The following is a 20,393-nucleotide window of genomic DNA, read 5'->3' as shown; positions in this document are numbered from 1 at the left end:
CACACGATGCCACACGGAGACCCACGGGCGGTGCCGACGAGGCACGCGTCAACCACACGATGACCACAAGGGAGACCCACGGGCGGTGCCGACGAGGCATGCCGCACCAGCTGAGTGCAACGGACGGATGCCGGCGGGCATGCGTCAACCACACGATGATATTGACACGATGACCACGGGGACCCACGGCCGGTGCCGACGAGGCATGCGTCAACCACGATGACCACAAGACCCACGGGCGGTGCCGACGAGGCATGCGCCACACCAGCTAATACAACGGGCGGTGCCGACGAGGCATGCGCCAACCACGATGACCACAAGGAGACCCACAGGCGGTGCCGACGAGGCATGCGCCACACCAGCTAAGCAACGGACGATGTCGACGAGGCATGTCAACCACACGATGATGACACGATGACCACACGGAGACCCACGGACGGTGCCAACGAGGCATGCGTCAATCACGATGACCACAAGGAGACCCAGGCGGTGCCGATGAGGCATGCGCCACACCAGCTGGTGCAACGGGCGGTGCCGACGGCATCGTCAACCACACGATGATGACACGATGACCACGGAGACGGGCGGTGCCGACGAGCCATGAGTCAACCACGATGACCACAAAGAGACCCACGGGCGGTGCCGACGAAGCATGCTCCACCAGCTAGTGCAACGGACGATGTCGACGGGCATGCGTCAACCACACGATGACCACGGAGACCCACGGGCGGTGCCGACGAAGCATGCGCCACACCAGCTTATACAACGGGCGGTGCCGACGAGGCATGCGTCAACCACGGAGACCCACGGTGGTGCTGACGAGGCATGCGACACACATTGCCATCAATAAGAAGACGATATCCAAGGAACCAACACCACCAAAGTCGACAACAGAAAACAACGGAGTAACACCACCAACACCAAAGACACCGAAAACGGCAAAGAAGAAGGACGTCCTGATTATCGCTGTATATAACACCAACCCAAAGGAACTCGCAGGTAAGTTGCGCCAAATTATTAATGAGCATTTTACCCTCATATTGTTAACAAAAAATATGACACATATAAAGTTTTCACATTGAAGACATCCTAAAGGCAAAATTAATGTTAGATAGCAACAAGATCAGTTACTACTCATATACTCCCAAAGAACTCAAGCCCCTAACTCTGATATTAAAAAAAGTTGCCCCAGACCATTTATAGCAAAGAAGAGGTCAAAATAGCCATTCAAGAGAAATGTCCAGAAATAAAAATTCTGATAGTAAAAGAATTTAAGAAAAGCTTCTTGTTCAGATTGAAAAATCTAGCAAAAGCACGGAAGTTCTTAAAATTAACACCTTACTTAACTGCAAGGTGAAATTGAATCTTTAAAAGAGCAAAGTAACGTTACCCAATGCCACAACTGTCAAAGATTTGGCCATGTAGCTAGCAATTGCAAAATGCAATACCGCTGCATTAAATGCACTGCAGACCATACTCCAGGAAATGCAGCATTTCAAAAACTGAGCCTTCTGAATATAATAAAACGCAATGCGTTAACTGCAAAGGACAACATACAGCAAATGCTAAAATATGCCCTATCCGTATTCAGGTTGCTGAAAAATTAATCAGAAGCGCAAACTTGACCAAAAAAGCAGCTAAAGCTATTTCCAAAGCAAAATCTGTAGCCTCTAGAAAATAGACAGCAGCACTCCCTTTGCTTCCCTGTTCAAGCATCCTGAACAAAAGCACTCATCCCTCTCAGGGACAGTCTCAGCTCCCTAAAAACGTTGTGATCAGCAATCCGGCTCTTCGCAACCATATGGCAGAGAAACTCGCCCTAAGCCCCAAGCTCACAGCAAAGGGCGACAATTACCATAGAGGATCTCAACAAAGACAGCCGGATATCTTTGGAAGAGTTCTCTTATCCTCCATTGAAATTATGCAGAATGTAATTAGAAATACCCCTCAAGGGCTTCAAAATAAAGAAGATTCAACGAAGATGAAGCAAGCACTACTGCTTGACTTCTTCATTCAAATAGCTCAGAACTAATGACCTCCCTGAAATGTATTTTTCAAAATGTGAACTCCTTATCTCTCTAAACAAGAGATACGAGTTAGACCTCTTCTTAAACAAGCACAGACCAGACGTAATGCTTATTGCAGAACAGAAACTGTCAAGTAAACATTCCATTAACTTGAAGCACTATCAATTCATAAGGCAACAAGAACGAGCTACACAAACAGTTTTTGCGCAACGCCAAGACTCGAGAGTATGGTATGTCCGTCGCAATATGCATTAAGAACGGTATTAAGTTCGAACGCATTAAAATAGGACCCTACGCTTTATTGAAGCAGCCATAAAACTATCACACATTGATGCAAATAGAAATAATCGAAACTGCATTGCGGTATCACTCTATAAGCGACCCAATGATCCCTTCAGATAGTTGACCTAAAACCATTTCAGATTCATTAACCCGAATACAGAATGGTGGTCATATTATAATAGGCTGTGACTTAAACGCCAAACACCCCAGTTGGCATGTCCCAATTCATAGCCCTGCCCACCTTAACCGCAATGGTGAAACCCTCTACAACTGGCTTTTGGAACAACCTAGCTTTGTTCTCCGCCCAACAAGAGAACCTAGTCGTCCAAACAATCACAATAACCCATCCTCAATAGATTATATCATACACTCTGTCGAACTTCCCATTGACATAGACGAATATTGTGAAGTCACAAATGATTTTCCTTCAGATCATTTTGGCGTTACACTTAGGCTTAGGCTTGGCGAATACCGTATGCTATCCGCTAGTCAAAAAATAGTACACAATTTCAATAAGATCAATACCCTAGCTTGGAATGCAATTCTGTTAGGAAATCAGCGCCGATAACCAATTCATCTAACCTGAGACCCACGATATCGATGTTCATGTAAACAACCTAAACGTTGCATTAAACAGAGCACTCGATTCCCCAATGCTATACCCAAAATAACGATAAGTCCGTCTACGCCAATAGGAATATCTTTAGACACCAATTCTCTGTCTGAAACAGAAAAGAGGAATTGCGTAATCTCATTTACGATATGACTTATCAAATAAATTTTAAATTCAAGCCAGTGAACTTAACCACATTGAGAAAAGCTTAAAACGCATACACCTAAGCAAAATTAGCATTAAATCGCTGCAACGCAGCAACCAATACCACCAAAAAGATGAACCCCTTAAACACGATATCTGCCTTTCAGTTGCTGAGCACAGTGGCATCGATATCGACATTCCCCATAATAAAATCTAAATTTGAGAAAGTAAACGCACTTGCATGGTCTTTTGAGCGAATCCATAAGCAGAACGATAACATGTCTTCCCTAAACAGAGTGCTTAAACGGCACACAAAACATGTTAATCGAGAAGTCAAACACTTTATCGAGCAACCGTCAGGGTCGACCTCGTACATTGTGAACTTCGACTCAATTAGAAGAGCAGATGGCAATTGGCCGGTGCAGAAGAGCTTGGTTTCACAAACGCCAAGCAGCTCTTAGAATGGATAAGTTTCAAAACAGTAAAAGACAATGGGCCCTGATGGTAGTAGCAACTACCTCCTAAAGCATTTCAATATGCCAGTGCTTAAGCACTTAGCCATTCTGTTTAATCATTGCTTTAACGCTAGTTATTTCCCTATCAGCTGGAAACGCAGTAAAGTCATTCCAATTCCTAAGCCAAAAGCTAACCCCAATCCCTTCAGGGTAACAGACCCATATCAATACTTTCTGCAATTAGTCTTTATTCGAAAAAAATGTTAATGGAACAAATTAAAAGCATATTGAGTCCCATCAGATACTTAAACCCTATCAGTTTGGCTTCAGAGATAGCCTATCCATTAGCCATTCCTTAGCAGTAGCTAACAAATTCATATTCAGTAACTTATCCAGAAAGCGGGCCACAATTGCGTGTGCTCTCGACTTCGAGAAAGCTTTTGACACAGTCTGGAAAAACGGGTTAATTTACAAAATGAATAATATATTTCAGTTCAACCCCAATACTACACGTAATATACATAACTACCTAACTTCACGCTCCTTTTACGTCAATTGCCCAGATGGCATTGAAAGATCTCTCACTCGAGAAATAACAACAGGTGTCCCTCAAGGATCAATATTAGCACCAATTCTATATAACATTTATCTCGCAGACATGCCAAACTTTCAACAAGACCCTAACTCAACGTCAACAGCACGCATACAGCCGCTAGTTTACGCTGATGATATTCTTTTGCTATCCTCAGGTGCATGGATAGCAAGTGCAGAAATGGATCTCTTATCTCCTATCTCTTATCTTGACCAATTGTGTCACTACTTCTTCAAATGGCGATTAAAATTAAATACTAATAAATGCGAAGGCTGTATATTTCGTGGGCCCAGAACCACGGATGTATACAAAAATGCCAGAGCATTCCAACCAAATTTATATGTCAATGGGAACACACCAATCCAAATTAACAACCAATTGAAATACCAAGGAGTCATATATGATGACAAACTAAATTTCAAGCCACATGTTGAACATACCCTCAAGAAGGCCAAGATTCAACTGCAACAAATGTACCACATATTCAGGCCCTTAAGCCTAAGCCCATCTCCCAGTAGCATAGAAATGTAAATTACGCTTACTTGCATATAAGAAGCTAATTCAACCCATTCTAATCCATGGTCAGTCAATCCAGTCAAATGGAAATAATGCGTCTTTTTTGAAGGCGCATTTTGAGGCAGGCACTGGGAAGCTCTTCCTACAACCCACTAACACGTCGTTATATCTCAAACTATAACCTTTACAAGACCACCAAGACTAAACGATTAGATACCCTTCTCTTTAGGATAATTAAAAAGTTTGTTGACCTAATCAACACAGTAGAAATCCACATATCTTAGAAAGTGTAGAACAGATCCGAATACCATTTGAGTATTTAGTGGATCACATCACTATCAACCACATTAGTCACCTCAAAGAAAGGGTATAATCTTTGACTCAGACAATAACCTAATCTTTTACCATAGAAAACTCAATTCCATAGACCCGACTGATGGATTATCTTTCAATATAAGTCAATATAATGCTCATTAATAATTTGGCGCAACTTACTTTCCATTTTCCTTCCTTTGTAAATATCATACTGTATTTCTATCTATCTTATCCTATCCTATCTAGTTAACTAATTAGTAACGTAGCCTTAGTTAGTTATAATAGTTATTTAGTATTAAGAAAAAACATACACAAAAACAAAACAATAATGTGATTTAGGTTTTTACTCACTCCGAGCCTTTCCTAAAATAAGTAACATAATTACTGCAGTTACCAAAACTATAAAATATAACATATCAAATTAAGACTAATACTCTAAACAACAATTAATAATAGATCTCTCGCCTGGATAAGCTTGAAGCGCAAGGCAAAATGTAACAATAATAATATAAGTAAGCTTGAATTTGTCACCAAGACTGTACAGTAGAATAGGTACAAATATGTAACTCCCTATAATATTCGACTAATAAATGAAATGAAATGAAAATCGTTTGGTTAAATTTTAAGAGTTAAAACGTTTTATACTGTGAAATACTGTGAAAAATAAGGTGAACAATGTCGGAGTCCGTAGTTGCAGCATCCGCATCCCTGTGTTCTAACATAAACATTGTTGACAGTGAGAAACAGTGTGAAAACCGGCAATCCTAACGAGTGATTTGTGATATGGACACAAGAAAATCACTCATAGTGAAGAAAAGTGACAGAGTTCTGTGTCGTAAAGTGAGAAAGTCGATAATACGAAAAATAAAAAAAAAGAAAAAGACAATGGCATGTGCGGGTAGCAAACGTGCTGTAGACAAATAGTAATGATGAAAGTGTGTGCGATAAACGAAGCCGCTCTTCCTCACTGAGCTACGACGAATATACAAGCTCAGACGACACAGCGACCAACGCTGATGACGAAGAAGATGCCCCAGGTGTGTATTTAGACGGAAACATACCGCAAAAATTATGGACGAACTAGAGGAATACGCTCAAGAGCTGCTAGCCGTAGGAAAGTAAAACTACAAAACCCGCAGAGGCCAACGAAATGGACGTCGATCCCATTGCCATCAAGAAGACGATATCCAAGGAACCAACACCACCAAAGTCGACAACAGAAATCAACGGAGGAACACCATCAACACCAAAGACACCGAAAACGGCAAAGAAGAAGGACGTCCCGATTATCGCTGTATATAACACCAACCCAAAGGAACTGGCAGGTAAGTTGCGCCAAATTATTAATGAGCATTTTACCCTCAATATTGTTAACAAAAATATGACACATATAAAAGTTTTCACATTGGAAGACTTCCTAAAGGCAAAATTAATGTTAGATAGCAACAAAATAAGTTACTACTCATATACTCCTAAAGAACTCAAGCCACTAACTCTGATATTAAAAAAGTTGCCCCAGACCATTTATAGCAAAGAAGAGGTCAAAATAGCCATTCAAGAGAAATGTCCAGAAATAAAAATTCTGATAGTAAAAGAATTTAAGTAAAGCTTCTGGCTTGTTCAGATTGAAAAATCTAGCAAAAGCACGGAAGTTCTTAAAATTAACACCTTACTCAACTGCAAGGTGAAATTTGAATCTTTAAAAAGAGCAAAAGTAACGTTACCCAATGCCACAACTGTCAAAGATTTGGCCATGTAGCTAGCAATTGCAAAATGCAATACCGCTGCATTAAATGCACTGCAGTCCATACTCCAGGGAAATGCAGCATTTCAAAAACTGAGCCTCCTTCTGAAAATAATAAAACGCAATGCGTTAACTGCAAAGGACAACATACAGCAAATGCTAAAATATGCCCATCCGTATTCAGGTTGCTGAAAAAATTAATCAGAAGCGCAAAACTTCTGACCAAAAAAGCAGCTAAAGCTATTTCCAAAGCAAAATCTGTAGCCTCTAGAAAATAGACAGCAGCACTCCTTTGCTTCCCTGTTCAAGCATCCTGAACAAAAGCACTCATCCCCTCTCAGGGACAGTCTCAGCTCCCAAAACGTTGTGATCAGCAATCCGGCTCTTCGCAACCATATGGCAGAGAAACTCCCTAAGCCCCAAGCTCAGCAAAGGGCGACAATTACCATAGAGGATCTCAACAAAGATAGCTCGGATATCTTTGGAAAAGATCTCTTTTCCTGCATTGAAATTATGCAGAATGTAATTAGGAAATACCCCACTCAAGGGCTACAAAATAAAGAAGATTCAACGAGATGAAGCAAGCACTACTGCTTGACTTCTTCATTCAAATAGCTCAGAACTAATGACCTCCCTGAAATGTATTTTTCAAAATGTGAACTCCCTTCTCTCTAAACAAGAGATACGAGTTAGACCTCTTCTTAAACAAGCACAGACCAGACGTAATGCTTATTGCAGAACAGAAACTGTCAAGTAAACATTCCATTAACTTGAAGCACTATCAATTCATAAGGCAACAAGAACGAGCTACACAAATAGTTTTTGCGCAACGCCAAGACTCGAGAGAGTATGGTATGTCCGTCGCAATATGCATTAAGAACGGTATTAAGTTCGAACGCATTAAAATAGGACCCCTACGCTTTATTGAAGCAGTAGCCATAAAACTATCACTACATTGACGCAAATAGAATAATCGAAACTGCATTGCAGTATCACTCTATAAGCGACCCAATGATCCCCTTCAGATAGTTGACCTAAAACCATTTCAGATTCATTAACCCGAATACAGAATGGTGGTCATATTATAATAGGCTGTGACTTAAACGCCAAACACCCCAGTTGGCATGTCCCATTCATAACCCTGCCCACCTTAACCGCAATGGTGAAACCTCTACAACTGGCTTTTGGAACAACCTAGCTTTGTTCTCCGCCCAACAAGAGAACCTAGTCGTCCAAACAATCACAATAACCCATCCTCAATAGATTATTTCATACACTCTGTCGAACTTCCCATTGACATAGACGAATATTGTGAAGTCACAAATGATTTTCCATCGGATCATTTTGGCGTTACACTTAGGCTTAGGCTTGGCGAATACCGTATGCTATCCGCTAGTCCAAAAATAGTACACAATTTCAATAAGATCAATACCCTAGCTTGGAATGCAATTCTGTTAGGAAATCTAGCCCCGATAACCAATTCATCTAACCAGAGACCCACCGATATCGATGTTCATGTAAACAACCTAAACGTTGCATTAAACAGAGCACTCGATTCCCCCAATGCTATACCCAAAATAACGATAAGTCCGTCTAAGCCAAATAGTAGAGCTCAACTTAGCAGACACTGTCTGGAGCTCATTAAGCAGAAGCGATATCTTAGGAGATATCTCTTTAGACACCAATTCTCTCTGTCTGAAACAGAAAAAGAGGAATTGCGTAATCTCATTTACGATATGACTTATCAAATAAATTCTCAAATTCAAGTCAGTGAACTTAACCACATTGAGAAAAGCTTAAAACGCATACACCTGAGCAAAATTAGCATTAAATCGCTGCAACGCAGCAACCAATACCACCAAAAAGATGAACCCCTTAAACACGATATCTGCCTTTCAGTTGCTGAGCACAGTGGCATCGATATCGACATTCCCCCCATAATAAAATCTAAATTTGAGAAAGTAAACGCACTTGCATGGTCGTTTGAGCGAATCCATAAGCAGAACGATAACATGTCTTCCCTGAACAGAGTGCTTAAACGGCACACAAAACATGTTAATCGAGGAGTCAAACACTTTATCGAGCAACCGTCAGGGTCGGCCTCGTACATTGTGAACTTCGATTTAATTAGAAGAGCAGATGGCAATTGGTCAGGTGCAGAAGAGCTTGGTTTCACAAACGCCAAGCAGCTCTTAGAATGGATAAGTTTCAAAAACAGTACAAAGACAATGGGCCCTGATGGTAGTAGCAACTACCTTCTAAAGCATTTCAATATGCCAGTGCTTAAGCACTTAGCCATTCTGTTTAATCATTGCTTTAACGCTAGTTATTTCCCTATCAGCTGGAAACGCAGTAAAGTCATTCCAATTCCTAAGCCAAAAGCTAACCCCCAATCCCTTCAGGGGTACAGACCCATATCAATACTTTCTGCAATTAGTCTTTTATTCGAAAAAATGTTAATGGAACAAATTAAAAGCATATTGAGTCCCATCAGATACTTAAACCCTATCAGTTTGGCTTCAGAGATAGCCTATCCATTAGCCATTTTAGCAGTAGCTAACAAATTCATATTCAGTAACTTATCCAGAAAGGGCCACAATTGCGTGTGCCTCGACTTCGAGAAAGCTTTTGACACAGTCTGGAAAAACGGGTTAATTTACAAAATGAATAATATCTTTCAGTTCAACCCCAATACTACACGTATTATACATAACTACCTTACTTCACGCTCCTTTTATGTCAATTCCCCAGATGGCGTAGAAAGATCGCTCACTCGAGAAATAGCAGCAGGTGTCCCTCAAGGGTCACTATTAGCACCAATTCTATATAACATTTATCTCGCAGACATGCCAAACTTTCAACAAGACCCTAACTCAACGTCAACAGCACGCATACAGCCGCTAGTTTACGCTGATGATATTCTTCTGCTATCCTCAGGTGCATGGATAGCAAGTGCGGAAATGGATCTCAATAGTTATCTTGACCAGTTGTGTCACTACTTCTTCAAATGGCGATTAAAATTAAATAGTAATAAATGCGAAGGCTGTATATTTCGTGGGCCCAGAACCAGGGATGTATACAGAAATGCCAGAGCATTCCAACCAAAATTATATGTCAATGGGAACACACCAATCCAAATAAATAACCAATTGAAATACTTAGGAGTCATATATGATGACAAACTAAATTTCAAGCCACATGTTGAACATACCCTCAAGAAGGCCAAGATTCAACTGCAACAAATATACCACATATTCAGGCCCTAAGCCTAAGCCCATCTCCCAGTAGCATAGAAATGTAAATTACGCTCACTTGCATATAAGAAGCTAATTCAACCCATTCTAATCCATGGTCACATAAGCTGGTTTAATATCAAATCCAGTCAAATGGAAATAATGCGTCTTTTTGAAAGGCGCATTTTGAGGCAGGCACTGGGAAGCTCTTCCTACAACCCACTAACACGTCGTTATATCTCAAACTATAACCTTTACAAGACCACCAAGACTAAACGATTAGATACCCTTCTCTTTAGGATAATTGAAAAGTTTGTTGACCTAAATCAACACAGTAGAAATCCACATATCTTAGAAAGTGTAGAACAGATCCGAATACCATTTGAGTATTTAGTGGATCACATCACTATCAACCACATTAGTCACCTCAAAGAAAAGGGTATAATCTTTGACTCAGACAATAACCTAATCTTTTACCATAGAAAACTCAATTCCATAGACCCGACTGATGGATTATCTTTCAATATAAGTCAATATAATGCTCATTAATAATTTGGCGCAACTTACTTTCCATTTTCCTTCCTTTTCTTTGTAAATATTATACTGTATTTCTATCTATCTTATCCTATCCTATCTAGTTAACTAATTAGTAACGTAGCCTTAGTTAGTTATAATAGTTATTTAGTATTAAGAAAAAACATACACAAAAACAAAACAATAATGTGATTTAGGTTTTACTCACCGAGCCTTCCTAAAATAAGTAACATAATTACTGCAGTTACCAAAACTATAAAATATAACATATCAAATTAAGACTAATACTCTAACTAATAGATCTCTCGCCTGGATAAGCTTGAAGCGCAAGGCAAAATGTAACAATAATAATATAAGTAAGCTTGAATTTGTCACCAAGACTGTACAGTAGAATAGGTACAAATATGTAACTCCCTATAATATTCGACTAATAAATGAAATGAAATGAAAAAACGTTTGGTTAAATTTTAAGAGTTAAAACGTTTTATACTGTGAAATACTGTGAAAAATAAGTTGAACAATGTCGGAGTCCGTAGTTGCAGCATCCGCATCCCCTGTGGCAGCACCACCAGCCGCAGCAGAGAAGAAGGTGGCCACCAAAAAGGCGGCAACAGCATCCGCATCGAAGGCAAAAAAGACGACAGCTCCACCATTACATCCTCCAACTCAGATAATGGTGGACGCATCGATCCTGAACTTGAAGGAACGTGGTGGTTCATCGCTCATGGCAATCAAGAAATATATCAGTGCCACATACAAATGCGATGCCCAGAAGCTAGCACCATTCATCAAGAAGTACTTGAAGAATGCGGTTGCCAATGGAAAACTGATCCAAGCAAAAGGCAAGGGTGCATCTGGTTCATTTAAATTGTCTGCATCTGCCAAAAAAGAGCCCAAGCCAAAAGCTGCCGCATCCTCTGTAGAGAAGAAAACTAAGAAGGTGGCTGCCACAACTGCATCAGCAGCAGCTAAGAAGAAGAAAACTGCTAGCCCCAAGAAAGCAACTGGATCCGCTGATAAGAAATCATCAAAGGCTGTAGCTGTAGCAACCAAAAAGACCGCTGAGAAAAAGAAAGCGGAGAAGGCCAAGGCTAAGGATGCGAAGAAAACTGGTACCGTCAAGGCGAAACCTACAACAGCAAAGGCCAAGTCGAGTGCAGCAAAGCCAAAGGCACCAAAGCCCAAGACCACAAGTGCTAAGCCTAAGCCTAAAAAGGCAGCGTCGGCTTCAGCGCCAAAGAAAGCTGCTTCTGCTGTCAAGAAGCCAAAAGCAGCCAAGAAATAAGAGCCCTAAGACTATTAGTGCGCAAATTTCAAAGTTATGAGATTTGTTTTTTATCAAAGCCCTTTTCAGGGCTACAAAACTTATTCTAAAAGAGAAGAAATTTTCAAATAATGTATTTTATATGTGTTGTGTCAAGCGAAGAAAACAATGACAGAACAGAATAACTTATTCACAATTTGTATTTCTGCAACGAAACTTCAAATACTAATTCAAATTCTAAGCCTGAAGATGCTTTAATATCGCTATAGAATTAAAGAATAGATGATTCACAATGCCAATTTAGGTAAATTTTTAAATATTAAGTCAATATATTAAATCGAGTATAAGTCTTATAATTTAACTGTTCATTTTAATTATTTAATTTTTATTTTTTAAATTTTGTTTTAATTACTTTACTGTCCGTCGACTGGTTTTAGTCGACGTTAAATAAATAAAAGCTAATACAAATAAAAACAAAATAATACAATAATTCTACATGTCTACTTATTTATTAGGTGCGAGTTGATCGTAAAATTCAACCATTATCTTTAACGGTAGATATATTATTTTTAATGATTTAATATCGAAAATTTAAATTCTTTGCGCATGTAATTTGTGGCCCTGAAAAGGGCCTTTTAGTTTAGGTTGCAGTAAAATTTCCAATGAAATTTACTTAGAGCTTGTATACTTGGTGACAGCCTTGGTTCCCTCACTGACAGCGTGCTTGGCCAATTCTCCGGGCAGCAAAAGGCGGACAGCGGTTTGGATTTCCCGACTGGTGATGGTGGAGCGCTTGTTGTAGTGGGCCAAACGGGAGGCCTCGGCAGCAATGCGCTCAAAAATGTCGTTCACAAAGCTGTTCATGATACTCATTGCCTTGGATGAGATGCCAGTGTCGGGATGGACCTGCTTGAGCACTTTGTAAATGTAGATGGCATAGCTTTCCTTCCTCTTGCGCTTCTTCTTCTTATCGTTCTTGGTAATGTTCTTCTGAGCCTTGCCAGCCTTTTTGGCTGCCTTTCCACTAGTCTTAGGGGGCATATTTTCACCTAGTATTCACTTTAAATTCACTTCACAAAATGTTAACCTACCACGCTGATGTGCTTCACATTTATACTTTTGTTATAGCAACGCTTTCATGTTGAGAAACTGGTTTGTCAGCTGCCAGCTGTCATCCCCTAACTGAGCAAGTAGGTAACTGGAAAAAGTATAAATGTAGCAACACTTGAGGCTGCCAGCAACATTCGATATTTGTGTGTTTGCAGTGAAACAGTGAAATAAAAATATAGTATAGAAAAATGTCTGGTCGTGGTAAAGGTGGAAAAGTGAAGGGAAAGGCAAAGTCGCGTTCCAACCGCGCTGGTCTTCAGTTCCCCGTTGGCCGTATTCACCGTCTGCTTCGCAAGGGCAACTATGCCGAGCGTGTTGGTGCCGGCGCTCCTGTGTACTTGGCTGCCGTTATGGAGTACTTGGCCGCTGAAGTCTTGGAGTTGGCTGGTAATGCAGCGCGTGACAACAAGAAAACTAGGATTATCCCCCGTCATCTGCAACTGGCCATCCGCAACGACGAGGAGTTGAACAAACTTCTTTCTGGCGTCACCATTGCCCAGGGCGGTGTTTTGCCTAATATCCAGGCAGTGCTTTTGCCCAAGAAGACCGAGAAGAAGGCATAAATTACAAGCAACTAATATCGTGTACATAAATCAACCAAAAACCCAAACGTCCTTTTCAGGACGACCAAATTTTCGAAAAAAGAGACTGATTTTGAATTGAGTATCCTATTGTTTTAATAAGCGGTGTAGAAAAATTCTTAGTACAGTATCGTAGTAATTAATATATTGCAAGGGCTGGGGTCACCATTTTCATTTCGTACCTGTGTATACATTCAATTCTACCTGAGGCAATGGAAAAGTACACATTGCAAGACATAATGTTACTGGCATCAGAGGTCAGTAAAAAATAGTACAGTTTCGTTAAATAAATAAATAAATCCAAGAACAGATTCTTTTACATACACTATTATTAACATTTTTTCATGAATTTAAGTGAAACTAAAGTAATCTTTAGTCGTAGTGAACTCGCCAACGACCATACCACGTTGAATACATCGGTTCTCGTCCGATCACCGAAATTAAGCAGCGTCGGGCGCGGTTAGTACTTAGATGGGGGACCGCTTGGGAACACCGCGTGTTGTTGGCATACTACGTCTTCTTTTTTCTTTTTTTAAATTCAAGAATAACAAATTTTTTTTTTTTTTTATTAAATTCAAATGAAAATAAAAATATAAATTTAATTGAGTAATTTTTTCTCTTTTGAAGTATGTTTTGGTGGTCCTGAAAAGGACCGATTGGTATGATTGTTTGTATTTCGTAGTACAAAGGTTTCTAGCCGCCAAAACCGTACAGAGTGCGGCCTTGCCTCTTCAGAGCATAGACAACATCCATGGCTGTGACTGTCTTCCTCTTGGCGTGTTCGGTGTATGTGACAGCATCACGGATAACATTTTCCAAGAAAACCTTCAGCACACCACGAGTTTCTTCATAAATAAGACCAGAGATGCGCTTCACACCGCCACGGCGAGCTAAACGGCGGATAGCTGGCTTCGTGATGCCCTGGATGTTATCACGCAACACTTTGCGATGACGCTTGGCGCCGCCTTTACCCAAGCCTTTGCCACCTTTACCGCGACCAGTCATTTTTCACTTTTAGTTTTTTGGTTTTCACTGCACGAAAGTCACAAAGACACTAATGCTTTAACTGAGCCAATCGCTTCTATTTATACCAAAAGAGAGGAAAACAAGAGTGAGTGAGCAGCACTTGCATCCTGCTCGCACACTACCCTCGTAAAACGAAACGTCAGCGAGAGCGAATGTTTCGCTCTCTTTCTAACCCACCACCATTTTTCTATATAAATGAGGCACCAAGTCGCTTGCTCGCTTATTGTGTTTTCAACAGTGACTGTGTAAAGTAAAAATTGTGAAGGAAAAATGGCTCGTACTAAGCAGACAGCTCGTAAATCGACCGGAGGCAAGGCGCCTCGCAAGCAGCTGGCTACCAAGGCGGCACGTAAGAGTGCTCCAGCCACCGGTGGTGTGAAGAAGCCTCATCGTTATCGCCCCGGAACTGTGGCCCTTCGTGAAATCCGTCGGTATCAGAAGAGCACTGAGTTGCTCATTCGCAAGCTCCCGTTCCAGCGTTTAGTACGTGAAATTGCTCAGGACTTTAAGACCGATCTACGTTTCCAAAGCTCTGCTGTAATGGCTTTGCAGGAAGCTAGTGAAGCCTACCTGGTTGGCCTCTTCGAAGACACAAACTTGTGTGCTATCCATGCCAAGCGTGTCACTATTATGCCCAAGGACATCCAATTGGCCAGACGTATTCGTGGCGAGCGCGCTTAAGTTGAGCTTTGCTTAAGAAAAAATAACAAAACAAATCGGTCCTTTTCAGGACCACAAATTTATTTATCAAAGAAGTTTTATGTTTTCATAATTAAATTTTAAATCAATAGGTTTTCTACAAATAAATTTTTTTATTTAAGCGATTGTAAATTACGATGACCTGATTCATTCATATTGAATAATAGTTTTTGCATACAAGCAAAATAGTTAATTATCTGTATACATATTTAATATTATATATGTATATTAATAAGATATATTTAGTTTGTTGCTATTCAAATTGCTTTTTACATGACATGTCTTAATGTTCAAGTATTCTGTAGAGTGTAGTTTATAATTTGAAAAATATTTTTAAGCAACTTAAATTAGTAAGTAATTATATTTGCCATAATACGTTGATAAATATTTATTTCTTGCCTATACAAAGCGTATGGTTTACTTAAATGGTAGTTTTATTCACATAGCAAAAATGTATATTTTTGAAATTATTTTAGGTTGCATATCCAATCTAAGTGAATCGTTTTTTAAATGATAATCTCACATTGACAATTTCTGATGTTGTTTTGTTTGCTACCAATCGTAATGCTGATTTGGTATATACAATACAAATACTTAAACATGGAATGAATTTAGTTACATACAGCTATATGTAATATATTCTAAGTAATATGTTTTTTAAAACACCATTGTTATTATACTTTGAATTTTATTTATATTTTTACTTTTTCGATTTCTTATGCTGCGTTGTTCACCACTAATGGCCATGGTATGTACACTGCGCATACTTAAATTGTCGTTTTATTTATATAATTGGTGTGAATGAAAAAGAAAATGAATTTAATTGAAATAACAAATAGATTTTTTTATAATATTGAAAAAAAATTATTGTTTTATATTATTTTATATTTTTCCGATCCATTTTTCTATTGCTACTTGCACTCCGAGTTTGCTTGATTTTAACAGTAGATGGTCATGTTTAAAACATATTTGCAAAAAAAATCGTTGGTTATATTCAAATTAATGGCTATATTTTGAATAAGAATTGTTCAAGGTATATATATTCAATAAAAGTTATTACTATTTTATTCTATTTATATTTAATAAATATGTTTTTATGCCACAATTTGTTTTACGATGACACATAGTTAGTTTTGACGTCGTTATTTGACCGCAGTGAATGATAATAGCAATATAAACTAAATTACATTTTGTTGTTTAAATATTTAACAAAATATTCAAATAAATTACTACTTAAGTATAGAACTACAAACTCTTTTAAATGTTAAATTAATAATAGCTTAATGGCAAACTTATTAGTCGCAAGCGTTCAATGCTGAAAACATTCTCCTACGGCCCTTCTACTCGATTCTCACGTAATCGGGTCTCTTAATTTTGAGTTTCATTTGGTTAAATTTTAAGAGCTAAAACGTTTTATACTGTGAAATACTGTGAAAAATAAGGTGAACAATGTCGGAGTCCGTAGTTGCAGCATCCGCATCCCCTGTGTTCTAACATAAACATTATTGACAGTGAGAAACAGTGTGAAAAAACCGGCAATCCTAACGAGTGATTTGTGATATGGACACAAGAAAATCACTCATAGTGAAGAAAAGTGACAGAGTTCTGTGTCGTAAAGTGAGAAAGACGATAATACAAAATATAAAAATAAAGAGAAAGACAATGGCATGTGCGGGTAGCAAACGTGCTATAGACACAAATAGTGATGATGAAAGTGTGTGCGATAAACGAAGCCGCTCTTCCTCACTGAGCTACGACGAATATACAAGCTCAGACGACACAGCGACCAACGCTGATGACGAAGAAGATGCGCCAGGTGTGTATTTAGATCTGGAAACATACCGCAAAATTATGGACGAACTAGAGGAATTACGCTCAAGAGCTGCTACAGGCGAAACTGTTGCAAAAACCAAGACGGTACAAGACCAACTGAACCATCTTGGTATAAAAGCAACGGTGAAAACCCTGGTCAACAACCGATTCGCGGCTCTTGATGAAGACGTAAACAATAACGACGTAGACTTTCCGGCACTGGGAACCCAAAAGACTCCCAAGAAAGCCATGAAAGTAAAACTACAAAAACCCGCACAGGCCAACGAAATGGACGTCGATCCCATTGCCATCAACAAGAAGACGATATCCAAGGAACCAACACTACCAAAGTCGACAACAGAAATCAACGGAGGAACTCCATCAACACCAAAGGCACCGAAAACGGCAAAGAAGAAGGACGTCCCGATTATCGCTGTATATAACACCAACCCAAAGGAACTGGCAGGTAAGTTGCGCCAAATTATTAATGAGCATTTTACCCTCAATATTGTCAACAAAAATATGACACATATAAAAGTTTTCACATTGGAAGACTTCCTAAAAGCAAAATTAATGTTAGATAGCAACAAGATCAGTTACTACTCTTATACTCCCAAAGAACTCAAGCCCCTAACTCTGATATTAAAAAAGTTGCCCCAGACCATTTATAGCAAAGAAGAGGTCAAAATAGCCATTCAAGAGAAATGTCCAGAAATAAAAATTCTGACAGTAAAAGAATTTAAGAAAAGCTTCTGGCTGGTTCAGATTGAAAAATCTAGCAAAAGCACGGAAGTTCTTAAAATTAACACCTTACTTAACTGCAAGGTGAAATTTGAATCTTTTAAAAAGAGCAAAAGTAACGTTACCCAATGCCACAACTGTCAAAGATTTGGCCATGTAGCTAGCAATTGCAAAATGCAATACCGCTGCATTAAATGCACTGCAGTCCATACTCCAGGGAAATGCAGCATTTCAAAAACTGAGCCTCCTTCTGAAAATAATAAAACGCAATGCGTTAACTGCAAAGGACAACATACAGCAAATGCTAAAATATGCCCTATCCGTATTCAGGTTGCCGAAAAAATTAATCAGAAGCGCAAAACTTCTGAACAAAAAGCAGCTAAAGCTATTTCCAAAGCAAAATCTGTAGCCTCTAGAAAAATAGACAGCAGCACTCCCTTTGCTTCCCTGTTCAAGCATCCTGAACAAAAGCACTCATCCCCCTCTCAGGGACAGTCTCAGCTCCCTAAAAACGTTGTGATCAGCAATCCGGCTCTTCGCAACCATATGGCAGAGAAACTCGCCACTAAGCCCCAAGCTCAGCAAAGGGCGACAATTACCATAGAGGATCTCAACAAAGATAGCTCGGATATCTTTGGAAAAGATCTCTTTTCCTGCATTGAAATTATGCAGAATGTAATAAGGAAATACCCCACTCAAGGGCTACAAAATAAAGAAGATTCAACGAAGATGAAGCAAGCACTACTGCTTGACTTCTTCATTCAAATAGCTCAGAACTAATGACCTCCCTGAAATGTATTTTTCAAAATGTGAACTCCCTTATCTCTCTAAACAAGAGATACGAGTTAGACCTCTTCTTAAACAAGCACAGACCAGACGTAATGCTTATTGCAGAACAGAAACTGTCAAGTAAACATTCAATTAACTTGAAGCACTATCAATTCATAAGGCAACAAGAACGAGCTACACAAACAGTTTTTGCGCAACGCCAAGACTCGAGAGAGTATGGTATGTCCGTCGCAATATGCATTAAGAACGGTATTAAGTTCGAACGCATTAAAATAGGACCCCTACGCTTTATTGAAGCAGTAGCCATAAAACTATCATACATTGACGCAAATAGACATAATCGAAACTGCATTGCAGTATCACTCTATAAGCGACCCAACGATCCCCTTCAGATAGTTGACCTAAAAACCATTTCAGATTCATTAACCCGAATACAGAATGGTGGTCATATTATAATAGGCTGTGACTTAAACGCCAAACACCCCAGTTGGCATGTCCCAATTCATAGCCCTGCCCACCTTAACCGCAATGGTGAAACCTTCTACAACTGGCTTTTGGAACAACCTAGCTTTGTTCTCCGCCCAACAAGAGAACCTAGTCGTCCAAACAATTACAATAACCCATCCTCAATAGATTATTTCATACACTCTGTCGAACTTCCCATTGACATAGACGAATATTGTGAAGTCACAAATGATTTTCCATCGGATCATTTTGGCGTTACACTTAGGCTTAGGCTTGGCGAATACCGTATGCTATCCGCTAGTCCAAAAAATAGTACACAATTTCAATAAGATCAATACCTAGCTTGGAATGCAATTCTGTTAGGAAATCTAGCCCGATAACCAATTCATCTAACCAGAGACCCACCGATATCGATGTTCATGTAAACAACCTAAACGTTGCATTAAACAGAGCACTCGATTCCCCCAATGCTATACCCAAAATAACGATAAGTCCGTCTAAGCCAAATAGTAGAGCTCAACTTAGCAGACACTGTCTGGAGCTCATTAAGCAGAAGCGATATCTTAGGAGATATCTCTTTAGACACCAATTCTCTCTGTCTGAAACAGAAAAAGAGGAATTGCGTAATCTCATTTACGATATGACTTATCAAATAAATTCTCAAATTCAAGTCAGTGAACTTAACCACATTGAGAAAAGCTTAAAACGCATACACCTGAGCAAAATTAGCGTTAAATCGCTGCAACGCAGCAACCAATACCACCAAAAAGATGAACCCCTTAAACACGATATCTGCCTTGCAGTTGATGAGCACAGTGGCATCGATATCGACATTCCCCCCATAATAAAATCTAAATTTGAGAAAGTAAACGCACTTGCATGGTCGTTTGAGCGAATCCATAAGCAGAACGATAACATGTCTTCCCTGAACAGAGTGCTTAAACGGCACACAAAACATGTTGATCGAGAAGTCAAACACTTTATCGAGCAACCGTCAGGGTCGGCCTCGTACATTGTGAACTTCGATTTAATTAGAAGAGCAGATGGCAATTGGCCAGGTGCAGAAGAGCTTGGTTTCACAAATGCCAAGCAGCTCTTAGAATGGATAAGTTTCAAAAACAGTAAAAAGACAATGGGCCCTGATGGTAGTAGCAACTACCTTCTAAAGCATTTCAATATGCCAGTGCTTAAGCACTTAGCCATTCTGTTTAATCATTGCTTTAACGCTAGTTATTTCCCTATCAGCTGGAAACGCAGTAAAGTCATTCCAATTCCTAAGCCAAAAGCTAACCCCCAATCCCTTCAGGGGTACAGACCCATATCAATACTTTCTGCAATTAGTCTTTTATTCGAAAAAATGTTAATGGAACAAATTAAAAAGCATATTGAGTCCCATCAGATACTTAAACCCTATCAGTTTGGCTTCAGAGATAGCCTATCCATTAGCCATT

The 20,393-nt window shown here is 39.5% G+C and overlaps 4 protein-coding genes, 1 non-coding gene and 1 pseudogene across 5 annotated transcripts; 3 read left to right on the top strand and 3 right to left on the bottom strand.

The window, feature by feature from the left end:
* The window catches only part of LOC117781315, a 13,620-nt pseudogene extending 13,270 nt beyond the window's left edge, over positions 1–350 (bottom strand).
* Positions 351–10,960: 10,610 nt separating this feature from the next.
* Positions 10,961–11,810, top strand: LOC117781867 (histone H1-like). The gene has a single exon (XM_034618744.1). The coding sequence runs from the start codon at positions 10,976–10,978 to the stop codon at positions 11,738–11,740; it is 765 nt and encodes a 254-aa protein (XP_034474635.1). The 5' UTR covers positions 10,961–10,975; the 3' UTR covers positions 11,741–11,810.
* Positions 11,811–12,334: 524 nt separating this feature from the next.
* On the bottom strand, positions 12,335–12,826 carry LOC117781871 (histone H2B). Its single transcript, XM_034618749.1, has one exon. The coding sequence runs from the start codon at positions 12,758–12,760 to the stop codon at positions 12,389–12,391; it is 372 nt and encodes a 123-aa protein (XP_034474640.1). The 5' UTR covers positions 12,761–12,826; the 3' UTR covers positions 12,335–12,388.
* A 128-nt stretch (positions 12,827–12,954) lies between these two features.
* Positions 12,955–13,457, top strand: LOC117781869 (histone H2A). The gene has a single exon (XM_034618747.1). It carries the CDS (start codon positions 13,018–13,020, stop codon positions 13,390–13,392), a length of 375 nt encoding a protein of 124 aa, XP_034474638.1. The 5' UTR covers positions 12,955–13,017; the 3' UTR covers positions 13,393–13,457.
* A 342-nt stretch (positions 13,458–13,799) lies between these two features.
* Positions 13,800–13,918, top strand: LOC117782417. The gene has a single exon (XR_004617252.1). It is a non-coding gene; the product is annotated as a 5S ribosomal RNA (ribosomal RNA).
* A 128-nt stretch (positions 13,919–14,046) lies between these two features.
* On the bottom strand, positions 14,047–14,471 carry LOC117781872 (histone H4). Its single transcript, XM_034618750.1, has one exon. It carries the CDS (start codon positions 14,413–14,415, stop codon positions 14,104–14,106), a length of 312 nt encoding a protein of 103 aa, XP_034474641.1. The 5' UTR covers positions 14,416–14,471; the 3' UTR covers positions 14,047–14,103.
* Between the last annotated feature and the right edge of the window lie 5,922 nt (positions 14,472–20,393).

Source organism: Drosophila innubila, assembly GCF_004354385.1.
Source record: "Drosophila innubila isolate TH190305 chromosome 2L unlocalized genomic scaffold, UK_Dinn_1.0 4_B_2L, whole genome shotgun sequence".
NCBI lineage: Eukaryota > Metazoa > Arthropoda > Insecta > Diptera > Drosophilidae > Drosophila > Drosophila innubila.
Note: the sequence above shows the minus strand (reverse complement) of the source record. Positions and strands in the feature narration are given on the sequence as shown.